We start from the raw sequence: 22,493 nt of genomic DNA on the forward strand, positions 1-22,493 counted from the left end.
TGAGAATGGTGTATGCTATTTTGTGTGTTCTGCTGATGAAGAATTGTGGACATAAAATAGGTGGATGATATGAAAGTTGAAGAAGAGTAGGTTCAAGGATGGAGACAGATGATAGTTATGAAGAAGGTTATGGTCCATTGAAGAAAAAATGTGAAGTGGAGCATTACGAAATCAAAAGCAAAAGTTCACGAGATGCATAAGAGATGAGTCTTACAAACATTTTTTATAGTGGTTGTGGCTTTAAACGGTATAATAAATGAAACTTTCTATACCGATTCTGGAACTAGTATAGAAAAGTGAAAATTTTCTATATTGTTTATTTCTATACCGATTTTGAAACCGGTGTAGAAAGCTTTTCTTTAACCGATATAAAAAGATTTTTTCTGCACTAGTTGCGTTAGACTCCCCTTCTAATAGATTCTATACAACTCCATGCTCATCTACTTCTATATCCAAACCCATCATTACCATTATCATCGTGTAATCATTTTTTGCTCTCACGGGTGGCACTACTTGGCAAGACAGATCGTTTGCCTTTAAAGAACAAATTTTCTCTCTCCAAAAAGATGATAGAGCTCTCGTGCTTAGGGTTTAAGTCTGTTGAATCGTGGCTAGGATGTGATAATTTTCGGTGTTATTGCCGCCAAATTGGTGGTGGCGGCCATGTTTTCCAACATAAGGATATTAGGATTTTTGTTTTTATTTTTTCTGAGGTATTTTTTGTGTTCTGTGCTACCTATGCCTCTCATCTTCCTCCATGCCTATTACGTTTCTCTCCTACCTTCCATCTAGGTAACCTGTCATCTATCCATATTTAACTTAACCCAAATCATCCGAATCCAATTAACCCTACAAGTTAAACAATTTGATATGGATTTTAAATGCTAAATTTGAATTGTGCTGGATTGGTGTTGTTGGACCCGAATCTAACCCAACTTGATTGTTGCTCTTCCTTAAACTAGAATATATATGTAATAAATGCATAATCATCACCTATTTATACTACCTAGTATTAGGCTTATATTACTATTGGCCTTTTGAAATGGCTTTTTCCACACTCCAACCTTATGGCTAGTGACGATATATTCTCCTAACTTGTTTAAATACTTTTGGTTATTGGGTAATCCAAGTTTAGATTACTTAAACATGGTTAGGCTCGACAAATTCCATATATGCATTGTTGTAACTTCTTTGTACCAACATTAGATATGTCAAAATGAGTTGTAACCCGAAAGCAAACTTAGCTCATCACAGGTTCGAACCGATCTGGATTTTTTTTTTATTATTATGAATGAAAAGAAGCTTGACTTAATTTTTTTTGCCCAACAATTATATGTATTATGTATTATATATATATATATATATATATATATATATATGTACAAGAGACATTATGGATGTCTCAACTCATGTACAAAAGCATGTTGCTCACCTGGATATTACAATTAAACCCAACAATTTAACCTCAAGCCTCTTTGTCCAAAGTCCTTGCTATAACCAAGATGTACCACCAAAATATTTGTTATAAGTGATCCTTTTGAAAAAAAAACATAACAATTGAACTAAAAACTACTACAGTCGTAGAAGTTTACTATTAATTGAATATTGATGCATTACTGCATAATAGTAGCTTTGTGCATTATAATCATCATCTTGCACTCTTTCCAACATCAACTTCTACGTAAGCCTTAATGTTCATTGTGCAAGCTAAATTTCAAGGTCTAGCCCGAGCGTGATGCTATCTTCAAGATTTGGCACCATCTTCTAGCCCATCACTTCAATAGGATAGTAAAGCTCTGTTCGTATAATTTTCCAATGTACTCTTTCCACTCCTGTAATAATTACCTGCAATGCACTAATCAAACACAATTATTTGCAATCTATTGTACATGTTCGCAACCCTCTAACTTCTTTTACCAACCTTTGTTATTATTTATATCCTACACCAATCTATTTGCCTTTAACTAATCCACTACCCTATGATTTCTCCTATTTTCAGATACCCCAATTACATTGTTTTTAGACATTCAATAGGACATTGATTCCAATCTGAAAATTAAAATGACATATTTGGTATTTTATTCTTCATCCACAATCATGCATTTAACTGTGCCAAACTGAATATTTCCACATCATCCATTTTACCTTGTCTAAATATGGCCTTATTTATATGCTTCCAAACCTTCCAAATTACTGCTACCCATAATACCTTCCATACACCCACACCTCTTCTAGTTCTACTCCACACCTTGTGCATTGGCTGCCAAACACTACATCTATGTATCTTAGAGTCTTCCTAAGGTTTGTTTGTTGAAATTCACTTTCTATGGTTCCTTTGTATATTTGTTTAGTATATAAATTTTTTACTTTTACTTTTATTTTATTTTTCTCAAATTAGTTTGCAACACAAATCTGAAACTATTCATAAAAGTGTCAATGTGAATTACGATGTTGATGATATTATAAATAATGAAAAACCTAATAAGTCACCTGTAGTTTACAATGAAGATAATGATTTCCAAAAAGTGAGTATGAGAGCTAAGACTTGTACATCTGAAGCTTGGAAATTTTTTTCTAAAATTGGCATGAAAGGTGATAAAGAAAAGACAAAATGTAATTCATGTGGGCAAAAGTATCTAAAATAGGTACTTCAATATCATTGCATCATTTGAAAAAACAATGCAATGTTAGCCCAAAATATAAAGATGTAAGGAATGATAATTAACAATATTGGAAAGTCAAGGAGTATGGAACTTGATCACAAACGCGTTTATGAGATTGTGACAATGGTTATCATCAAACATGGTTATCATCATAATTGGTAAGGCACCTCCCTTATTCGTATTTCCAACTATCGCAAGTACAATCTTATTTCTCTTATTCAACCTTATATTCTTCAAACTAGCTTGGATATTGTCAACCCTTTTTCTAAAATAAGATACTTAACTTTATGGTACGAGACTTTAAACTCCTTTCATATTCGTCAACAAATTTCAACATTTGGAAAAAAAAAATCCAAATTAAAGGTTAAAACATTTACAAATATCTATAATCACAACTCTTTGTTTTTAATTATTTCATTCATGGTTACTTGCTTGTGAACTTTCTATTTACAAAGAAAATAAATTTTAAAATAACAACCATACAAATTAAAAACTCATAAAAACAATAAACATATTAATATTAATATATTATCATACCAATTCAGACAACTTAATTTTTTCTTCATATAAATATAAAATACCTTCAAACAACTAATTTTATATAAAAAAGTAAAAAATAAATGATAAACCAAAATATGTAAAATTATAAATATTACTATAATATTATTTGAATTGAAAAAATATTTAAAAATTATATAATAAGAATTATATGCAAATTAAAAAGGTAACTAATTTTTTCATAAAGATATAAAATCACTACAAAAAATATGATTATTATCTACAGCAATATTTTGTAGGTAATTAAACTTTTTCGTAGATAATCTAAATTTATCTACGAATTACCTAGAAAGTGAATTTCGTAGGTATTATGCTGATAGGTAACTTTATCTATGAAAATATTTTTCGTAAATAACTTAAGTACGATTTTTATCTACGAAATACAGTATAGCAAAATTATCTACAAAATTTTTTATGAAAAAATACACTTCGTAGTACTCAAGTTACCTACGAAATGGTAACTTACCTAAGAAAATTTTCGTAGATAACTTAAATATAAAAAAAAAAAACATATTCTAAAATCCCTACAACCATATATATATATATATATATATATATATATATATATAATAATAATAATAATTTTATAAATTAATACAAAATTATAAATTTTTTAAATAACTTTAATTTGTCAAAAATGTATATCAGTATCAATATGTAAGTTTTGTCTTTTGATGGGCATTGAAAATGAGTTCCTCAGGTTAACTATTACATCTCCAAATGTCTCTCTAAAAAGCATGTCTTCTACACTTTGAAAGGCATATGGCACATCTAGCATTGCTCTCACTTTGATTCTTCTTCCTCGGTGGGTACAATCTTCACTTAGTATGCTTTCGTGCTTAATACATTACCCTACAAAATATCCAATCAGTATTAGGAAAATACCTGTGGTAACCTATTTAAACTTGATAACGGCTTCTGAAGTATGTACCATCATATTTCTCTCTCACATAGATTAAGATTTCACACACATCTTTTATCTATTTTAGTTGCAAATTAAATATTTTTTCCCTTTTTTTAATCATTATGCAATTGAAAAGTAATCATTGTTATGTTTCATATATACAATTATAATCACATAATTTATTACATTATATAAGAAATAGACATTATATGAAAATATACTCTAAGTATATTCTTAAAAAAAATTTAGGTTGTAGAATATTTTTTAGGATAATTAATGAGTGTTTAACAAAGTAACAATATAATATTACAATGCATAAAGGAAGATCATCGTAAATTGTTGTAGTGAGATACGATAAATCTAAAAAAAGATTAACATTATTGGTGATAATGTAGCTTATACCTTAGCACTACCAGGATCATATCAAGTAAAGGTGAAGAGATGGTTAATTATGGGTTTAGATAAAATGTTATGTCTCGTGAGGTTCCCTTTGTATAGTTTTTATTATTTTCCTTTTAACACAGAGGTGCAGAATCAATTAAGGATTACAAAAGCATGTATTTACTTCATTTTCTATTTTCACCTATAGGTGATCCATGAGCAGAGAAAAGCATCTCGCCCATATATTTTAACTATTTGTCATTATTTGAATATAAGGATAACATTTAACTATTCCATTGAGAAAAACTTAAAAGTATCACAATATTACATGAAAACAATAGTAACACAAAAATATGCTTCAACGGATAGGGTACTTAGTATTTGGATTTTGACAACTAGCATGATGTAAAACCCAACAAGTTTAAATTAGTTTTCAACTTTCATGTGTTGGGTTCTTACAAATGAAAGATTTATGTTGTTGGTGTTAAGCTTATTAAAGAACCGTATAACATGGTTTGTTCCTTTACAATTTAACTTTGTCCAACCACCAAGAGGAGAAAACAGAATTAAAGGTTTACACATTGTGCCCAGAAAAATAAATCTACTTTAAAGTCTACACTTAAATGCAAAACAAGAAATATTTAGTATTATACAGTACAAGAGAGAAAGAGATATCGTGATGTATGATTTCCACAAAGTTAGATTGTCACAGAGAAGTTGCATGATCAATGTACTATAAACTTTGTGTGACTCTTGACCCAATGTGTCAAGCACGGAAATTGCCTCGTCAAATGCCTGCCATAAGCATTTTTCCCATATCACCAAAGAGAAAGCAGAATAGAGGAATGCAATGAATGAGGAAAAGAAACACATCAGTGTACCCATATACATCATAACGTGAAATGGGACATAGTACATGAACATTGTCAAACAATGAAAAAGTAAATTCAAAGGAGTTAACAGTATTGAAATCAGTATCACATTGGTAAGTTCAAAGCCATAAAAGAACTAAATTCTTTAACAAAAAATATATGAGTGCATTTGATGTATATTTTATGAATTGCATCTGCTGTGAGTTAGTCTTTGAAAACTACTGCCAAAACAAATACAAAATCATGAACCTGAAAACATTTAAAAAGACTGCAAAAAATTCGCAGAGTCAAATTAAAAGACACATATGTCTAACAAAAAAGGATAAATAAGAAAGGCAAACAAAAGAACAAAACTCACAAATATCTGAAAACCATTTCTCTTATAGACATGATAGTGCTTTCTTCTTTTCCTACACGTCCATGGAAACCTTATCCATGAAAATCCTTAATACAGTTCTGCAATTGAGTATCTTGAATTACATGAAAAAATAATCAGAAAAAAATCGAAAACGAAGATTTAAAGCAGGAAAGCAACCACAAATACCAACATAAGGAAACAAAGGGGTCGTTATATCAGAATATATTCAATACCTTTAAGGCTCCACTTTCACCACGAAATGGGTGATGGTCATCAAGACTGTGTATTGAGCATCCACACTGTGATCCATCTTTCACTTTCACTCTTAACTAACCCACAAAACATAAACCCTAAATTATAGACACAAGACGAAAAGTAATAAAATCAAATTCATTTAAATTAACCACAAATCATAAACCCTAAATCGTAGGTGAGAGAATGCAAGATCCTAACCTTTGTTCGCCATTCAAGAACTTTTGGTGATAGATGGGAAATGTGTGTAGTAGAATGAGATAGATGAATGATACATTTATCAAGTTCATTGACTGAATAGTGAAGCGACGATAGTGAGATGGTGGTGTTGAAACGTAAAAGCACCAGAGGCATGAGCCGTGAAGAGGATTGAATGGCGATGATAATGGAACTCAGGCGATGATCGAGGACGGTGAGAAAGTAGAACCCAAGCGACAATCGAAGGTGACAATGGTGTTAGGTGTGAGAGAACATCGCTCTCAGGGTGAACCACAAAAATTTTGGCAAGCATTTATTTAATTCTTTTAATTATATGGTATCCACTAAATCTCAGTAGATAACAAAATATATAATTCTTATCTGAGAAACTATGCGCGTATATAATATATAATATTACGTAGGAATTTTTTTGTCAAAATCTAGTATACTTACCTACAAAACTTTCGTAGATAAATTAGCTTTTTTGTTATCTATGAATGTTAGTATTATCTATGAAAATTTTTCATAGATAAAATAAAATTATCTACGAAAATAATTTCGTAGATAATGTATAGTTTCTTATAGTGAACAAGAAAAATCTTTAACAACAAAAATACAAAAAAAAAAAGATAGTGAATATAATTGTTGGTTCCACAAATGGACATATTAGGTATGGTACTTGGGAGATGTGGATTTGGTGGATCTTAAGTGATGAGTCAACCCATACATAAGATACCTAACTCACATATATTTTGTTGGGGCAACCCTAAAAATTTTGCAAATATGTTTTAGCACACCCAAAGTATTTATTGAAGATTCACCATTGTCCTTGTATGTTGCTTATCTAATTCATCTCCCCTCAATGTGGGACTCTTGCCTTAACAATTGAATTTCTCACAATTTCCTTCTCAATTGTGATTCTCTACATTACAAAGTCCCTTTTCCACCTCGAAAGTGTTTTAGCCATGAGTCATCTACTTCCATAACACTCATCATATTAGGTTCCTCAAGTTGACATATTAGGGAGAGTCAATACCTAACCTGGGATATGTGGATCCAATGAGTGTCAACCAATGAGTCAATCCATATATAAGGGACCTGACGCCCCCTTCAACCTAAAACCTTAAGGCATTAGGTTTATGGGTCTTTATCCTTATATATTATTCATTTCATTTATCTACTCAATGTGAGACTCCTGACTCCACATTTGAATTCCTTACAATCTCTCCCCTCAAGTGAGTCTCCTCCACATATTGCGAACTCCATGTTCATCTCGAAAATGTTCTACCCATGAATGTTATACTCATATAACACTCTTCAAGCAACAACAATTGTTAGGCTCCTTGAGTGAACATGTTGGGAATAATCATTACCTAACCTATGAGATATATGTTTTACGAATTTTGAACCATGAGCCTCCCCAAATATAAGAGATCGAATACCTCTAAACCAAAATCTTAAGACATTATGTTTATAGGTCTTTCTCCTTACATATTGCTCATCTTACTAATCTCCATTCAATGTGGGATTTCTAACTCCACACTTGAATTCCTCACAATATCTCTCTCAAACGGTTAGTCTAAACACACCATTAGGAGATAGTTTTCTACTTCCTTACATCAAACGACATCATTGTTTGATTAAGCTTTTTAATAGACTATATGTTGAACATGATTATTTTTGTGTTTTCTTGCTTGGTAGTATTACAAATTCAACCATTGGTATTGTCTTTGGAAAATGTTACATGAGTAGAATACTTTGTGGGTAGAAAACACGTTCGAGACGAAAAGAGAGTTTGCAAGGAGAATAACACTTGAGAGAGAAATTGTGAGGAATTTGAGGATGGAGCCAAGAGTCTCATATTGGGGGGATATGAGTAAGATTAACAATATATAAGGATTTTAATATCAGTTGTTCACCAATACAATCTAATATTAGAAATTTTGGATGTGAAGACAATTTTTCTACATGAAAATTTGGAGGAGACCGTTCACATGTAATAGTCTAAAAGGGTAGAAGGTGGGGGAGTTGTGTCTCCTAAAGGATTTATTGTATGGATTGAAATAGATTATGAGGCAATGCTACAAGATATTTGATGATTTGTTAAGGTAGACAAGGTTTTCGGGGAGCAATTATACACCTACATCCTCAAAAGAGAAGAAATGTATGTGTGATTATTGCTCTTATATATAGACGATATCCTTATAGTCAATCAATATGAAAATGAATTGAAAAAGCTCAAAGAAAATTAAGCTCATAATTTGAAATGAAGGATCTTGGTTCAACTAGGTGAATATTTAAGATGGACACAAAAATGGATCAAACAGTTGGAGTATTGTGTCTATCTCGGCAAGAATCCTTATAGAACGTGGTTGAAAGGTTTAAAACATTATGGGAACACTTTTAGGACATCACACAAAGTTATTAATTACCCAAGCTCCTAGTTTTGAGGAAGGGCAAAGAAAGATGAAGGTTATTCATATGTTAATGAAATAGGGAGTATCATGTATGGGATGGTCTACAAGAAACCAAATCTAGTGCATATGGTTAGTGTGGTTAACAACTTCATGAAAAATTTAGGATGTTGTCATTGTAGAGGTAATGTTGATACTAGAAAGTTTTTGGGTATGTTTTTGTTGGGTCTTTCAAGGGAGGATCGCTGGGGAGATACAACACCAATGAGACATTAACCCAACCCTCACATAAGGGATTAACACCACCTCTAATCCAAAACCTTAAGACAATTGATTTATGGGTCTTCATTCTTATATGGTGCTTAACTTTCTTATCTTTACTCATGTGAGACTTAGACTCACTTGGATTACCAATAATTTTTACATTGTTTGAAACTACAATTAGTTGGAAGGTCGGGTTGTAGTCTATTGAGGCCTTATCCACTATCCAGGTAGAGTTCATTATGCTCACAAATGGGGTGAATAAGACTTTGTTGTTGAAGGGGATGATGAACGACTTGAATATTGTGTTTCATTGTGACAGTCCAAGTGTTATTCATTCAGTAGATCATCTAATCTTTTATTACAATTTGTCAAACTTCATATTATGTTTAGAACTTTTTTGGTTTTGACACGTGACACCTTCAAAGTAGAAGATGATACAGATTTTGACATGTGGTAGACTCAGATTTTAACATGTGATACGTCTAACCAAGTTAATGACAATTTAACTAAAAGAGTCACATTGATTTATTTTTAAAAAAATAGTAACTAACTGAGTTTATTCTTAAAATATAGGTACTAAATTGAGAAAAACATATACATTACCATATTAAAGACCTAAATATAAAGACTAAATTATGAATTAAGCCAAAATTATTTGTAAAATATCAAATATATAGTTAGAAAAGTTGTAGGTTAGTAGGCTAAAATTTCGATTGGCAATTATGTATTGAATATCGCATAACATGTATACATATATTATATTGCATAATCATGAAAGATAAATTAGATATATTGAATGCTTTTCCGGTACCTTGGCTATATTGAATGATATAATATTAACGATTACCATTATATTCAGGAAAAGATTTCAAATCTTGAGATATCTTACACTCCTTCCTAGTACCGGAAACATTTTAATAATAATGATGAAATTTAATTTTTCATACTCATTGTAAATGTTTATATTTTCTCATTATCAATTATTAATATTTTCTATTTATTATTTTTTAATAATTAAAATAATTAATACTTTTCGATTACATTTCAATTAAATCAGCGCATTCATTCATTGTGTACCTATAAAAAAAATACTTAGCATTTTAAAATGAATATAAGAAAAATTTAAATAAAATTTTGTATTATGCTTGAATAGAATGAATCCAAAAAAAAAAAAGTTGTTAACTCCTAAAATAAAATATTCTATTAAAGATGTTCTGAGTTGGTTTTGAAAATTCATATTTATCTAATTTTTAGAATAAGCTAAATTTTCATATTTTTTCCAAGACTTGAAGAGTGTAGCTAGTGGATTGTTAAATACTATATTTATTAAAAAAGTAGAGCTAATTTTGGTTATGTACACTGTAGGGTAATAATTCTGTTAAGAGTTTTACTTTGATGATATTTCTATTTGAAATCGATTTGTATCCTTAGTGATTAAAATACCTATGATACCCATGCATTAAAAGGTAAAGAAAGAAATAAAGAAAGAGGGAGAAACACGTTATACATTTTGTTAATATACTAGCTTTATATTTTTTTATTGTTATTTAGCTATGTATAGTATTATTAGGAAATTTCTAAATATTATTTAAAAAAACACGTTTAAGATCATTTGAACTAAATATTGTAAAAAATATTCTAAACTAATACGAAAATTAAGCTTAAAGATTTATTCTCCTATGATTTGACTTGTCTCATGGAACTGAAAACAACTTTCAAGTTATTAGATATTATAGCCAAGCTCATGTTATGAAAAATGGATTTAATTTCTTAATGCCGAACTTAATTATTTTCTTCAAGCTAATCTTAATTAGACTTGTAGAGAAGTCTCAACTATCCACATGAAATAAGGCTTAATTAATCACTTATTGTTAACATTCGAGTTAATTAAGTAGAAAAAAACTTACAGGATTTAACCACCTCAACCATTTTTTCTTTTAGATAATAGCTAAAACGAAGAACATATAAATCACAAAGAAAAGAAGTTCAGTCTACACTAAATTCTTTGAAACATAACTCTTGCTTGTTTGATACAACATAGAAAAAATGCTATTTTTTTATAAGACCATTAGAAAAAAACCCTTAATCACATATTACAGTCAAAAGATCTTGTTGGAAAATACAAGAAGAAAATAGTATTCGATTTTCTCTTAGAAAAGGGAACATTCTTCTTTCCCTTTGATTTCATTCATATGATATCATTGAAGAAGAAGAAGAAAGAGTTGTTGTAGCAGCACATATTAATTGTAATTAATGATTAGTGATATAATAAATAATTAAGAGTTCACACACCAGTGCGAATATCTCCAAGCTTGTTCTTGATCCACTTGAAGCCGTTTCTGACACTTGTTTTAAGCTTTCCCTCGACTGTGAAGACGTTATAGGACTTGATTCTCTTCTTCCTCTTGAGCTCTGGATCATTCGCTGCACAGAACCCAGTTCCCTTCTGGAGTGGCCCGTTGAAGTTGTAGGAGTTTGATCGTTCTGTGAAGCCGAATTCAGAGTAGGAGCATGAGAATTTAGGGAGGGAGTTGTTTTTGTCCATGATCTGAGTGGGTTTGGTGTTTGAAAGAATGCATGAAAGAGGAAGGGTTTTAGAGGGAGAAGTGCATGATGATGATGATGATGATGCAGCCATGTGTGATGTTGGACAGCTGCTATTCAGGGTTGTGGGGAGCATGAGGGTCCATGGTGGTGGTGGTGGGGTCTTTGGTAGGGAAGCCTTTGCCACTATCTACTACTCAACATGGTTGGATTCACATGCTAGTCTTCTGGGACCCTACATCTTGTTTTTCTTTGTTTAGTGTTAGCTATACAAAACACACATTCCAGTCATATTTCGCCTTTTCATTTCATACTCATATTCATTATTTTATTTTAAGGGAGTCATAAGATAATTTAATAGATAGATCAATAGGAAAGACCTGGGTTTATTCTCTTGTTAACAATTTGAAAAAAAATAAAGTTGGTTTAATAACATGGACAAAACTTCTATACGAGAGATAGAGTCATCGTTTATTCGGAAAAGATTTTTAAAATTGACAATTCTACTCATGTAAATGATTTATGTAAAATGATAGTAAATAATAGTCATATTTATTTCAATTTTATCATCATGTGTGTTTGTATTGAATAGACAAACTAAAAAAAGAAAATGAATACTTTTTTTAATTAAATTATATATAAAAAATCTAATTTAACACTCTTAAATTTCTTTTATCCAAATTTCGTCACTACCGGATAAGTTTAGAGAAAGAGTATAAAAGGTTACAAGTTCAAATCTTTCGAATCTAAGTATCTCATATAAAACAATAAAAGTTAAACATTTTGTAAGATAAATATCTTAGTTGAAGTATGGAGCTCTCCCTCTCAAACGAATTCTCTTCTCAATAAATCCATCAAAGATAAATATAAGTTAAAGATTAGTTTTAATTTGACGTGGACTTAGTAACTGTATTTTCTTTTTCCACCCAATTACAGAAAATTTTCTAACATACTAAAATTTATTTCAACACTTAATAATCAAAATTTTAACCATCTACTTAAAGAACATAATTATCAGAACATCACTTCTCTTTAATCTTAAATCTATATATAAAAAAGAGTTTACGTTGCTTGTTATCATTATTTATAATTGCTTTTTATTATATTTTGATATCAAGAATGCAAAATAGTTATTAAAAATAAACTCCCAATGAAATAAAAATACTTTAAATTTACTTATATTTAACACCAGCATATTATATTGATGTCCGGAAAGGTATCTTGCATAGTATTTGTAATCTAGTTGTTGTTTGCCACTGATATGTTTTATTAGATGCAAGTTAGACTTTAGTTTTTACTTTTCAATATGAAAAGGAAAACATAGTCGTTTTCCACTTTATGTCAAACTTAGTGGCTCAGTGCTACGTGGGCCTTGTATTTTCATGCACACATTCAAACCTAATGGTTATTGATTTTGGTTTTGTTTTTCAAAATTAAAAAAATAATAATAATTTTTTGTAGGCTTTTTCAATTCTGAAACTAAGGGACAATGCTCATTCTTGATAACCTCGATGGATGTGTTGAACAACCTAAGCATCATCACACTTTGTTTTTCTTATTCCTGTGCGCGTGTTAGTCAATAGTCACAAAAGTTTTCGAGTTCTTATTGCTATTCCCAAGGACTCCATTGTTTTAACTTTCCTTGCAAACTTTTACTTTATCCTTTCCCAAAAGCTAACACACTTTCAGTTTTTCACACTATATTATATATATATATATATATATATATATATATATGAAGAGAGATAAATATATATACAAGCAAATCATCCAGATGAAAAATTTTAAGGGAGCGATGGTTTAGTTATTGTTTCGATTCCAAGTCGGCCGAATAACATCATTAGGGTCAATCACCCACCTCTCATCTGAGATATTGTCTCAAGTCGGTTGAGTAATACTATTAGGGTCAATCGTCCCTCATATGAAGTATTCTCTGAGCGTCAGTTCCATTACGGTTTTGTCCTTAAAACGCATCTTAAAGGATGAAAGGAGAAAAAAAAATTTAAACCGCTTTACACCTCGACTTTCTAAATGATGTGAGACTATTGGATATTATAAAAACTTTATATATATATATATATATATATATATATATATATATAATGTATAATTAATTCTATTGTGAACCTCATTATTTGTATAAAAAATAAATGTCGATTTTTAACCTCATTTTCTTCATTCTTAAACACACATGGACAAATCATTAAATGCATGAAAAAGAGGCTTAGAGTAATATACTGGATGTTCATACTTGTGTTAGTGAATTCATTTCACAATATTGTATAAAATAAATTTGGTTTCAGACACTTGCATTTTCCAATTAATTAAGTTATTAAAATCGGTGTTATTAGAAAATTAATCTTTCTCATAAATAATGGACAGTGTAATCTCTAATTTTCTCAATCATTAATTCAGTTGATGACAATTTGATTTGTCCTGAACACATGAAGTAATTGATGCATGTTAAAGTTTGGGACTAATTAAAAGTTAGATCAAATGACTAATTGTTGTTAAAGAAGGAGATTAATTAGTAAAAGATTTGTTCATTTAAAGGAGGGAAATGATGGTGAATTAATGGTAGAACAACAATTATAACATTAATTAAGTGAGAGAGTAATGAGAAGATTTGTCCTAATAAAGTGTGAATATTTTATTATGCAGAAAGTAAGAGCATGCAATGCAACTATATAATAACCTGGTTTTGCTTTTCATAAAAGCTGGTCGGTGCTCGAGAAAAGGGTTGAAGCTGTTTCATCACACCAAAGCCAGACATCATAATGCTACATATGCCACACACACAAAATAATTTGACCCATCTTGTTCATGGAATCTTCAATAAAAAAATTAATGCACAACCCAGATAATTTATCAATACACATTTATAAATCCAGATGCTTTAGATCACGGATCATACAAACTCAAATCATGGTCTAAATCACTGATTGATATATATATATATATATATATATATATATATATATATATATATATATATATATATATATATATATATATATATATATATATAGATATGTTAGACAAAAGTCGATGAAGTTGAGAAGTAATAAGTAGGAAAATATTAAGACGTAATAGTTAAGACTCATAATGTTTATGTAACCAATCCAGTGATAACAAACATTTAAAATTAATTACGATTTTTTTCTGTAAATATTAAGACAAAGGTACCAAAAATAATATAAATAAACAATAATCATGATAGTTACTACATTGTTGTATTTATTATTATATTAATTATAACATTTGAATATTGACTTGATGTAAGATCCACTTTTCATTATGCCCCTTTTTCTTAGGGTTGCCTTAACTATTGGGCCTTAGGGTTGGCCCAGAAAGGGAAAACAGACCTAGGCCGTCCCAAACTCTAACCTAAGCTCACTTTTTGTAAACAGAAACCACACCTCCTAGAGCTGTTGCTGTGGTTGATGCGATGATATGTTAATGCTTTGTTCTAGTTTGGTGTGGGTGACTGTTGCAGGAAAACAGTGGCGAGACCTGCTAATCTCGCCCAAGCGAGCCAGTCTCGCCTAGGCGAGATGGACAGGGACTCGCCCAAACCCTTTTACGCGAAAGGTCGCCCAGGCAACCAGCTCAGCTTTTGAGCGAGCGAGTATCTCGCCCAAGCGAGAGGGGTCTCGCCTAAGCAAGATCCCGCGTTAACTCCAGTTTCCCCTTTTCGAGCCCTCGCCTAGGCGAAGGGGACTCGCTTGAGCGAGAACGTCTCGCCTGAGCGAGACCCTTCAACCTGAGCGAGGGGCTGGGTGAGACAATGCGCTATTGGGTTGCTTTATTGCTCTTGGATGATTGGTATTTGTTTAAGTATGATTGCTATGATGAGAAATATATAATGGAGTGTTATGTATGCGTGACATGATTCATGGATTGTGAATGATGGGTTTGGTATGAACTTGGCATGTGAACTAAATGAGACGGTTGGTATTAAAGTGGCATGATAACAAGATGAGTTGAAATCCTATGTGCATGGATGGGTTATGATGACTTGGAATGAGTTGGACCTGGAAACATGAAAGGTATTGGCTTTAAAGATTGGCATAATGAATATACACTTGCATGGTGGATATTATTTGGCTGTATAATTATGTTTGGTCCGTGTCAGTGCGTAATTCCTTGGAGTCTCTAGGTGAGACTTTCGGGGTCGTGCTCCAGTGGTCGGGACGTAATTTCATGGCCCCTATTAGTGGGTGTCCATGGTGGTGCCCCATCTGTATAACTAGGTAAGGATTCAAGGTAAGGTTGCATCCTGACACTCTAAGGAGTTAGTTAGTCTCACCTAGAGCGGACTGACTCCTGTGGTGAGAGTAGTAGGAGGCCTGAAATTCATTAAGGGCTAACATTGTGGTGAGGGAAATTGATTCATTGTAACACTTGTAACACAGCTCGGGGGTGAGCAGCTCGGGGGTGAGCAGAGGTATCCACCACAAGTGCAAGCATCCGTTGAATCCGACCAGGTTATACGTATCCGGATGAGTCGAGTCGTGTCGTAGTGTATTGCCTGAAAAGTCATAATATGCTGGGTTGATTTGAGTGTATGATATTGTGAGATTATATATGATTTTATGGATGAAATCTTTTGTGCTCTAGCTTACCCTACTTTTATTGTTGTGTGTTCTGTTGTGTGGTACTCTCTTTTGCGATGATCATCAACTTGTTGATGTGAGCAGATGCGAGGAACACCTGTGGGCAACAGGGATGGTTCCACCGCATAGTCTCCATGGGTTGGACTTTGTTTCTTAATGGGTTTTCTTTAGGGCTATGGCCCATGTATTGCCTTATGCTTCATTACTCTACTCTCATCTGTTGGATATCTTTTATCTGGTTTTCCGTTGGCATCGTGGTGTGCCTAGTTTTGTAGGGATTGTGTTAAGGACCCCAAGACTGCGCTGTTGTATTATCTTTGTGTGACATTTCTTTTAATTTTGCTTAATAATTAAGTGGGACGTTACACTTAAGAACTTTAAAATACTTGAGACAAGTCACTCCACTCACTTAGATTAAGAACCAGAAGATTAAATACTTAAATGCAAAGTTAAAATGGAGATTATGATTTAAAACCGTTAAATATTTATGAAATCGTGAAATTATAAGATTAGATTTTACTTCTACAAAAGTATTGTTTGTGTTTTAATTGAGAAGGATGAAGAGAAAACACCTTTAATTTTTTATTGGGATTTGGATTTTGTTTTTTAATTAAAACGTCTTTCAACAAGAAAGTAAATAAGTATTGTAGTTGAAGAAGTGTGAATTTTAATTATATTATTTTTAATTGGATGATTTTGTGGCTGAGAATACATGTAATAAGATAAAATTTTAATTATATTAACTTTTAATTAAGTTTAAGTCTTATTTGAACCGAATTCATTTATCTAAAAAGGTGAACATGTAGTGTAGTAAACAATTTATAAAAAAAGACAATTTACATATTTGGTTTCTATTTTCATTTCTTTTATTTAACTTGCTCCTTATTTTGGTTCAATGGTCAATTAAATCCTATTTTTTTATTAATTTTTTGTTAATTTGATATTTTTTGTTAACGGTATTTAAATAATTTAAATAATTGGTTATTTTGGTACATTTAATAATCATATTGTAATAATATTTTAAATAATTGTATTATTTTAACAATTTAATCTAAAAATTATATTCAATTTATAATTATATTAAAAAATAATTAATAAAAATGTAAATTTTAGAAAAAAAAATATTAGTTATCTATAAAAAAATTAAATTTGGTCTCAATTTTTTAAAGGAAAAAAATTATTTCATTTCAACAAAAATTAGAATTAAATTGAACAAAAATAATGAATATAGAAATTGAAATAAACAAAAATAACAAATATAAATACTAAATTGGACAAAAGAAAACAACACAACAACAAACTGATTGACACGTGGACAATTTTTTAAAAATTTTAAACTTAGAAAAAAAACGGAGCTATATGTTGCATGCACTATTCACTAACGTTAAGTATTCAAACATCTCGTTAGCAAAAAATGACTAAATTGTCAAAAAAAAAATAGACGAAAATTAGGAACTAATTGAACACTGAACCCAAATGAAGACCAAATTAAACAAAAGAAACGAAAATAGGGACGAACTGTGTATTGAAGCCTTTAAACAATTTTAACAATTTTAACAATTTTCCTATTTTGTTTGATGATCCTAACGATTTTACTATGACATAATTATGTGTAAAATCTGACTCTGAAATAGTGTGTAAAATCATTAAATCTTACAATTTTACGAGCTAAATCTTTATTTTAACGCTTCCAAGTATAAGTATGACTTTGTAAAAATTCTATCGGACAACAAACTACTATCTTTCATGATTTTTTGGATTAATTATGAGTATCTTTAACATTAATTACAAAATGACCATTGATATGAATGTTGATAAATAATCTTTTGCAATAGTAAACATTTGAACCTGTTCTGATCCGACCCAAGTCCGTCTGACAGTCATCGTTAAGAAAAATCATCACGTTCCTGAGGTATTGTCCGCTTTGGAGCTACGTGGAGTCTTGTCTCATTTTTGTCCTTAAAAGATGCCTCAGAGTGGCTAGGAGTATATTCCTCCCAAGCAAGGAGAGTTGTCGAGCCCCACGGTGGACACCAATGTTCCGATCTGACCCAAGTCGGTCCTACGCAGCCATCGTTAGGGACAACCACACGTTCCTGAGGTATTATCCGCTTTGGAGTGTGGAGCTCCGTCATGATTTTGTCCATAAAAGGCGCCTTATAAGGTGGAGGGAGGAAGGAGTATTTAGACTCGGCAGCCATCATTAGGAATGCCTTTTTTTTTCTCCAACGTACCTTAATACATTTCACGAGGTTCGAGTGGTTGGAACATCTCGGCACGTAGTGCCTAGGCAACACAAGTACACTCTTTCTTTTCTTCCCAATCAGTTATGCGCATTGTAGCCTCTAGTTTCACTTCGTTCACTACAAGCCTGGGGGACTGGTGTATAGGTAGGCCGATATTAACCTAGCCTAGCTAGCTATGGAGCAAGCCAGATATATCTCGACCCCATGGAGGTGGGAGGAAACATTTCCAACCCAGTAGGTGCAGGAAGAGATAGGCTGGCATGGCACAAAGGCTGGGTATATCTCGGCCCATTTGGTTATGTATATCCCGACCCAATGATGGGCATTGGGCAAGTGGGCAGGAGAGCTGGTGTACATGTCTGTAGGCAAGGGGCACATAATCTCAAGGAGAAAGAAATGAAACAATCCTTGACAGTTATGGTATGGTGTTAATGGAGCATATTAGTCTTGATGAAGAGAATAAGAATGGTCTGCGAATAATAATGATAGAATTGGGCAATGAGTAATATAAATTAGGGTCCAACAGCTAAAGGGAGGTATGCTTTTATAACTTTCTTACATACATCTCATATTGAATCACTATTTGACTTGAGCGTCGGAATGCCTGCAGGTACCCCACCTCTAGAGTTCGCAACGAAAGTAGTCCCAAAGAGTGTCCCAAGAAGAACAAGAGGAAAGCATTCCCAAGAAGAGTCCAAAGGAAAACAAGAGGAAAATTGATTGAAGGTTCTTGAGATCGCTTAGTTTCATACAAGAACATAACCTAATTATTTTAAATTTTTATTTAAATGATTTACTCGATACTTACATTTATTAAGTTTAAGTATATGAATTTATAAAACTCATGAAATCACATAAACAGTTCGTACATTTTTAGTTTAGTAGATACTTAAAATTGTTGTTTGTGAGTGCGCTAGATAAGGCTTTTAAGTTATTTTTCGTAATTTATTTAATTAAGTTTAAATATCATTTGAGTAAAATAATTTCATCTATAACATTTTGGAAAATTATCATTTTCCAACTGTTTAATAACTTTTTTTCAGACTCACTTTTCTCATAATGGACTTTACATTTTCAAAAATTGAATCGCCTAACTTTCCCAAAACTCACTTGCTTCATGTTCCTCCTCCCCTTTACCAGAGCATGCAGATAATGTAATTCCTCTTCTGGACACTGCAATCATATCTTTCAGTAATTGAGTTCCTTGACTGTTATACACATTATTACAGAAGATTGAAAAGAATGAAACAGTTTGTAACTAGTGAAAACATTTACCAAAAGTATTGTATGTATCATTAGGAAGGGGTAAATTTATTTTATATACATCACAAAATAAAATCTATTGACTTTGATCTAATAGATACAAATTGCAGTGACTTGCTTTCTTAATTAAATTCTGATATAAATGTCATGTTAGGTATAGAAAAAATCACATTAAAAGGAAATTAGTTAGATTGTATATCAATTATTTTAATAAGATTCTTTAGGATTTTCGATATGAAGCTTGGATGCAAAACATTTGCTACCAGTCACAAATCCTATTTAATAGAATATAGGGATTCACCAATCACTTAAGATACAAAATGAAAACAAAAACAATATGAGAAAAATATTGATGTTATATTTTGGGTTTGTATATCAATCCAGTGTGATGTTTAGTTAAACTCTCTGCATACTAATGCATTGATTTTAAGGAGCAATACATAAAGAAAAAAGTAATATTATAATTGAAAAAGTATACATAAAAAAATCAGATATGAAAGAAAAAATAAAAAATATAACACGCCCAAGAGCAATACATAAAGAAAAAAGTAAGATTATAATTGAAAAAGTATACATAAAAAAAAAACAGAAATAAAAGAAAAAATAGAAAATATAACACACGCCCAGTGGGACTCGAACCCACAATCGCTTGATTAGAAGTCAAGCGCCTTATCCATTAGGCCATGGGCGCTGATTTGAAATATTCTTGTCACATTTAGTATTGTTATGTACAGTATTCAGAGATAAATTAGATTTTTGAAACATTTTTATTTCAGTTTTTTTAATTAATTATTTTCAGTTTCAATAGTTTTTAATTACGAAAATTTATTTTTACATCCAATAATAATATATGATATGCTATTATATACATTTGTACCAGAAAATATAAAATAAAATAATTAAAATAATAAGAGCTTATTCTAGTGTATCAAGATTTTTAATAGATTGTGTTAAAAATTTAGAATTTGATTTCATATCTCCAAGTTCAATTTTAGATAACCGGGTATTTTAATTTACTGATTATTTATAATACTTGTTGGTATGAAATTAATAGTCTTTATGATTTTGTTGACATTAAGAGTGGGTTAAAATATATACTAATTCATTTTACATAACTTAAAGTAGAGCTGTCAAAATGGGTTGGAATTTACGACCAACCCGATTTACCATGGGTTCGGGCCGGATTGGGTTGAAAGTTTTTTACAAATTTTAATACGGGTTGATTTTTGATCCAACTTATTTAGAATTCGACTCATCCGGGTTAAACCCGGCCACACAAGTAAACTCACTAATATGTCTGATTTATGTAAACACAGAAAATAAGGAAAAAAAAAACACTAAATAACTAATATATTGACCTTACAATACCTGAGATTAAAACATTGTGAAACCTTATCACAAGATTAATTTTATAACTCTAATCAAGTTTGCAACTAGAAAAGAAAAGAAAATAAACAATACAAGAAAATATCATTCATCATAAATTCAATGCAATAGAGAATAAAGACAAATGTGATCATATAATAAACTTCTTGAACTAAATATTTGAGTCACAAGAACAAAGTAAGAAATTGCATATTACTTTGTAGATAATATGCGATATCTATTACATATTAAAAAAAAAAGATACCACCAAAATTACTTCAATATCCATTTTCTTTTATTGACACATGCCAAAAAATTTAGTTTTTTCGTCATTTTAAAACTCTGGTACAAAATAACCCGGGTTCAAATCCTACAAAAATCAATTTGTTTTTATTTCTCATTTATTTATGATTTCAGATATAATATTAATTATAAATAATATTATTATTTGTAATATTTTTATAAGTATTAGGATTTCTAATTATTAATAATATTATTATTATAAATATTATTTATAGTGATAGTAGTAAATTATAACAAATATTAATATTATAATAATAATAATAATAATTGTTATTATTATTATATGTTACTATTATATATTATTACTATTAGTATTATTAACATTATTAGTGGTAAAGTTATTACTCTTATTTGTAATATATAATAATAATAATATTATTATTATATATTTTTGTTAGTAATTACGTCTTTGTGAGCCAGTTAGACGTAGATGTGTCATTATCACTACAAAAATAATAATTTTTAACGTCAGTTAAATCGGTTATTTAGTGGCGGTTTTAACCGCCACTATTTTATTTTTCGTCAGTTACCTAACCGACGTAAAATTTGGCGCCACAAAGTATTACAGTGTTGGTTTAATATAACCGCCGGAATAACCGCCACTAAAATATTTAAAGTCGGTTTTAACCGCCTCTAAATTAGCTTTTAAAAAAAATTATATAGTATTTAACGGCGGTTACAACCGTCAAAAAAATAATATTATTTTTAAAAATTACTCAATATTTAGTGGCAGTGTTAACCGCCTTTAAATTAAATTTTAAAATTTTTCATGTAATATTTGGTCGCCGCCACGAAAATAATTACTTTTTTTAAAAAAAAAATATTTAATTTTATTCATCTTGATCAATTATTGTCCGATCATATTCTCCAAATTTTTATTTGAGTGGCTCAAATAAAATCAAAGGATAAAGACAATAGTTAAGTTAAGGAAAGCATCCTTAAAACTTCTATACAGGAATAATAAAATGTTTAAATATACTACCTTTATTAAAAAATTATAAACAACAGTTTGTTAAACAAGGTCTTTCTTAATAAAATGAATAATTTTAAAAAAAAGTAGTAATGGTCTTTTCAAAACGCTTCAACAACATTTACCCGAGCAAAAAACAAAAACACATTTGTGGTCAAGGAGACAAATTAATGGAACCAATATGTTGTCAGATAAAACTATTAATTTAAGTACTTCTCAAAGTCTCAAATTGTGACCTCTTAATCCTACTTAATTCATTTTCATTACCACGAAAGAGCGTATTTTCTTCATTTGGAAAATGATTTAGAGGCAGCCTTAATGT

General features: G+C 30.7%; 1 protein-coding gene and 1 non-coding gene across 2 annotated transcripts; both read right to left on the minus strand.

Annotated features, from left to right (window-relative positions):
* Positions 1-4,996: 4,996 nt before the first annotated feature.
* LOC114181729 (14-3-3 protein homolog) lies at positions 4,997-11,343 on the minus strand. The gene is made up of 3 exons (XM_028068265.1): positions 11,157-11,343; positions 5,970-6,065; positions 4,997-5,301 (listed from the first exon to the last, which is right to left on the minus strand). The coding sequence occupies exons 1-3, from the start codon at positions 11,283-11,285 to the stop codon at positions 5,113-5,115; spliced, it is 414 nt and encodes a 137-aa protein (XP_027924066.1). The 5' UTR covers positions 11,286-11,343; the 3' UTR covers positions 4,997-5,112.
* An 8,808-nt stretch (positions 11,344-20,151) lies between these two features.
* On the minus strand, positions 20,152-20,224 carry TRNAR-UCU. The gene has a single exon. It is a non-coding gene; the product is annotated as a tRNA-Arg (tRNA).
* Between the last annotated feature and the right edge of the window lie 2,269 nt (positions 20,225-22,493).

The sequence above is a fragment of the Vigna unguiculata genome, chromosome 4 (genome assembly GCF_004118075.2).
Source record: "Vigna unguiculata cultivar IT97K-499-35 chromosome 4, ASM411807v1, whole genome shotgun sequence".
NCBI classification, from domain to species: Eukaryota; Viridiplantae; Streptophyta; class Magnoliopsida; order Fabales; family Fabaceae; genus Vigna; species Vigna unguiculata.

Coding starts and splice junctions, on each gene's coding strand:
- LOC114181729 (XM_028068265.1), bottom strand. CDS start 11,285: ATGATCCAGAGCTCAAGAGGAAGAAGAGAATCAAGTCCTATAACGTCT. Junction 6,066..11,156: donor GCTTGGAGATATTCGCACTG/GTGTGTGAACTC, acceptor TTTGTGGGTTAG/TTAAGAGTGAAAGTGAAAGA. Junction 5,302..5,969: donor GTGAAAGTGGAGCCTTAAAG/GTATTGAATATA, acceptor TGCTTATGGCAG/GCATTTGACGAGGCAATTTC.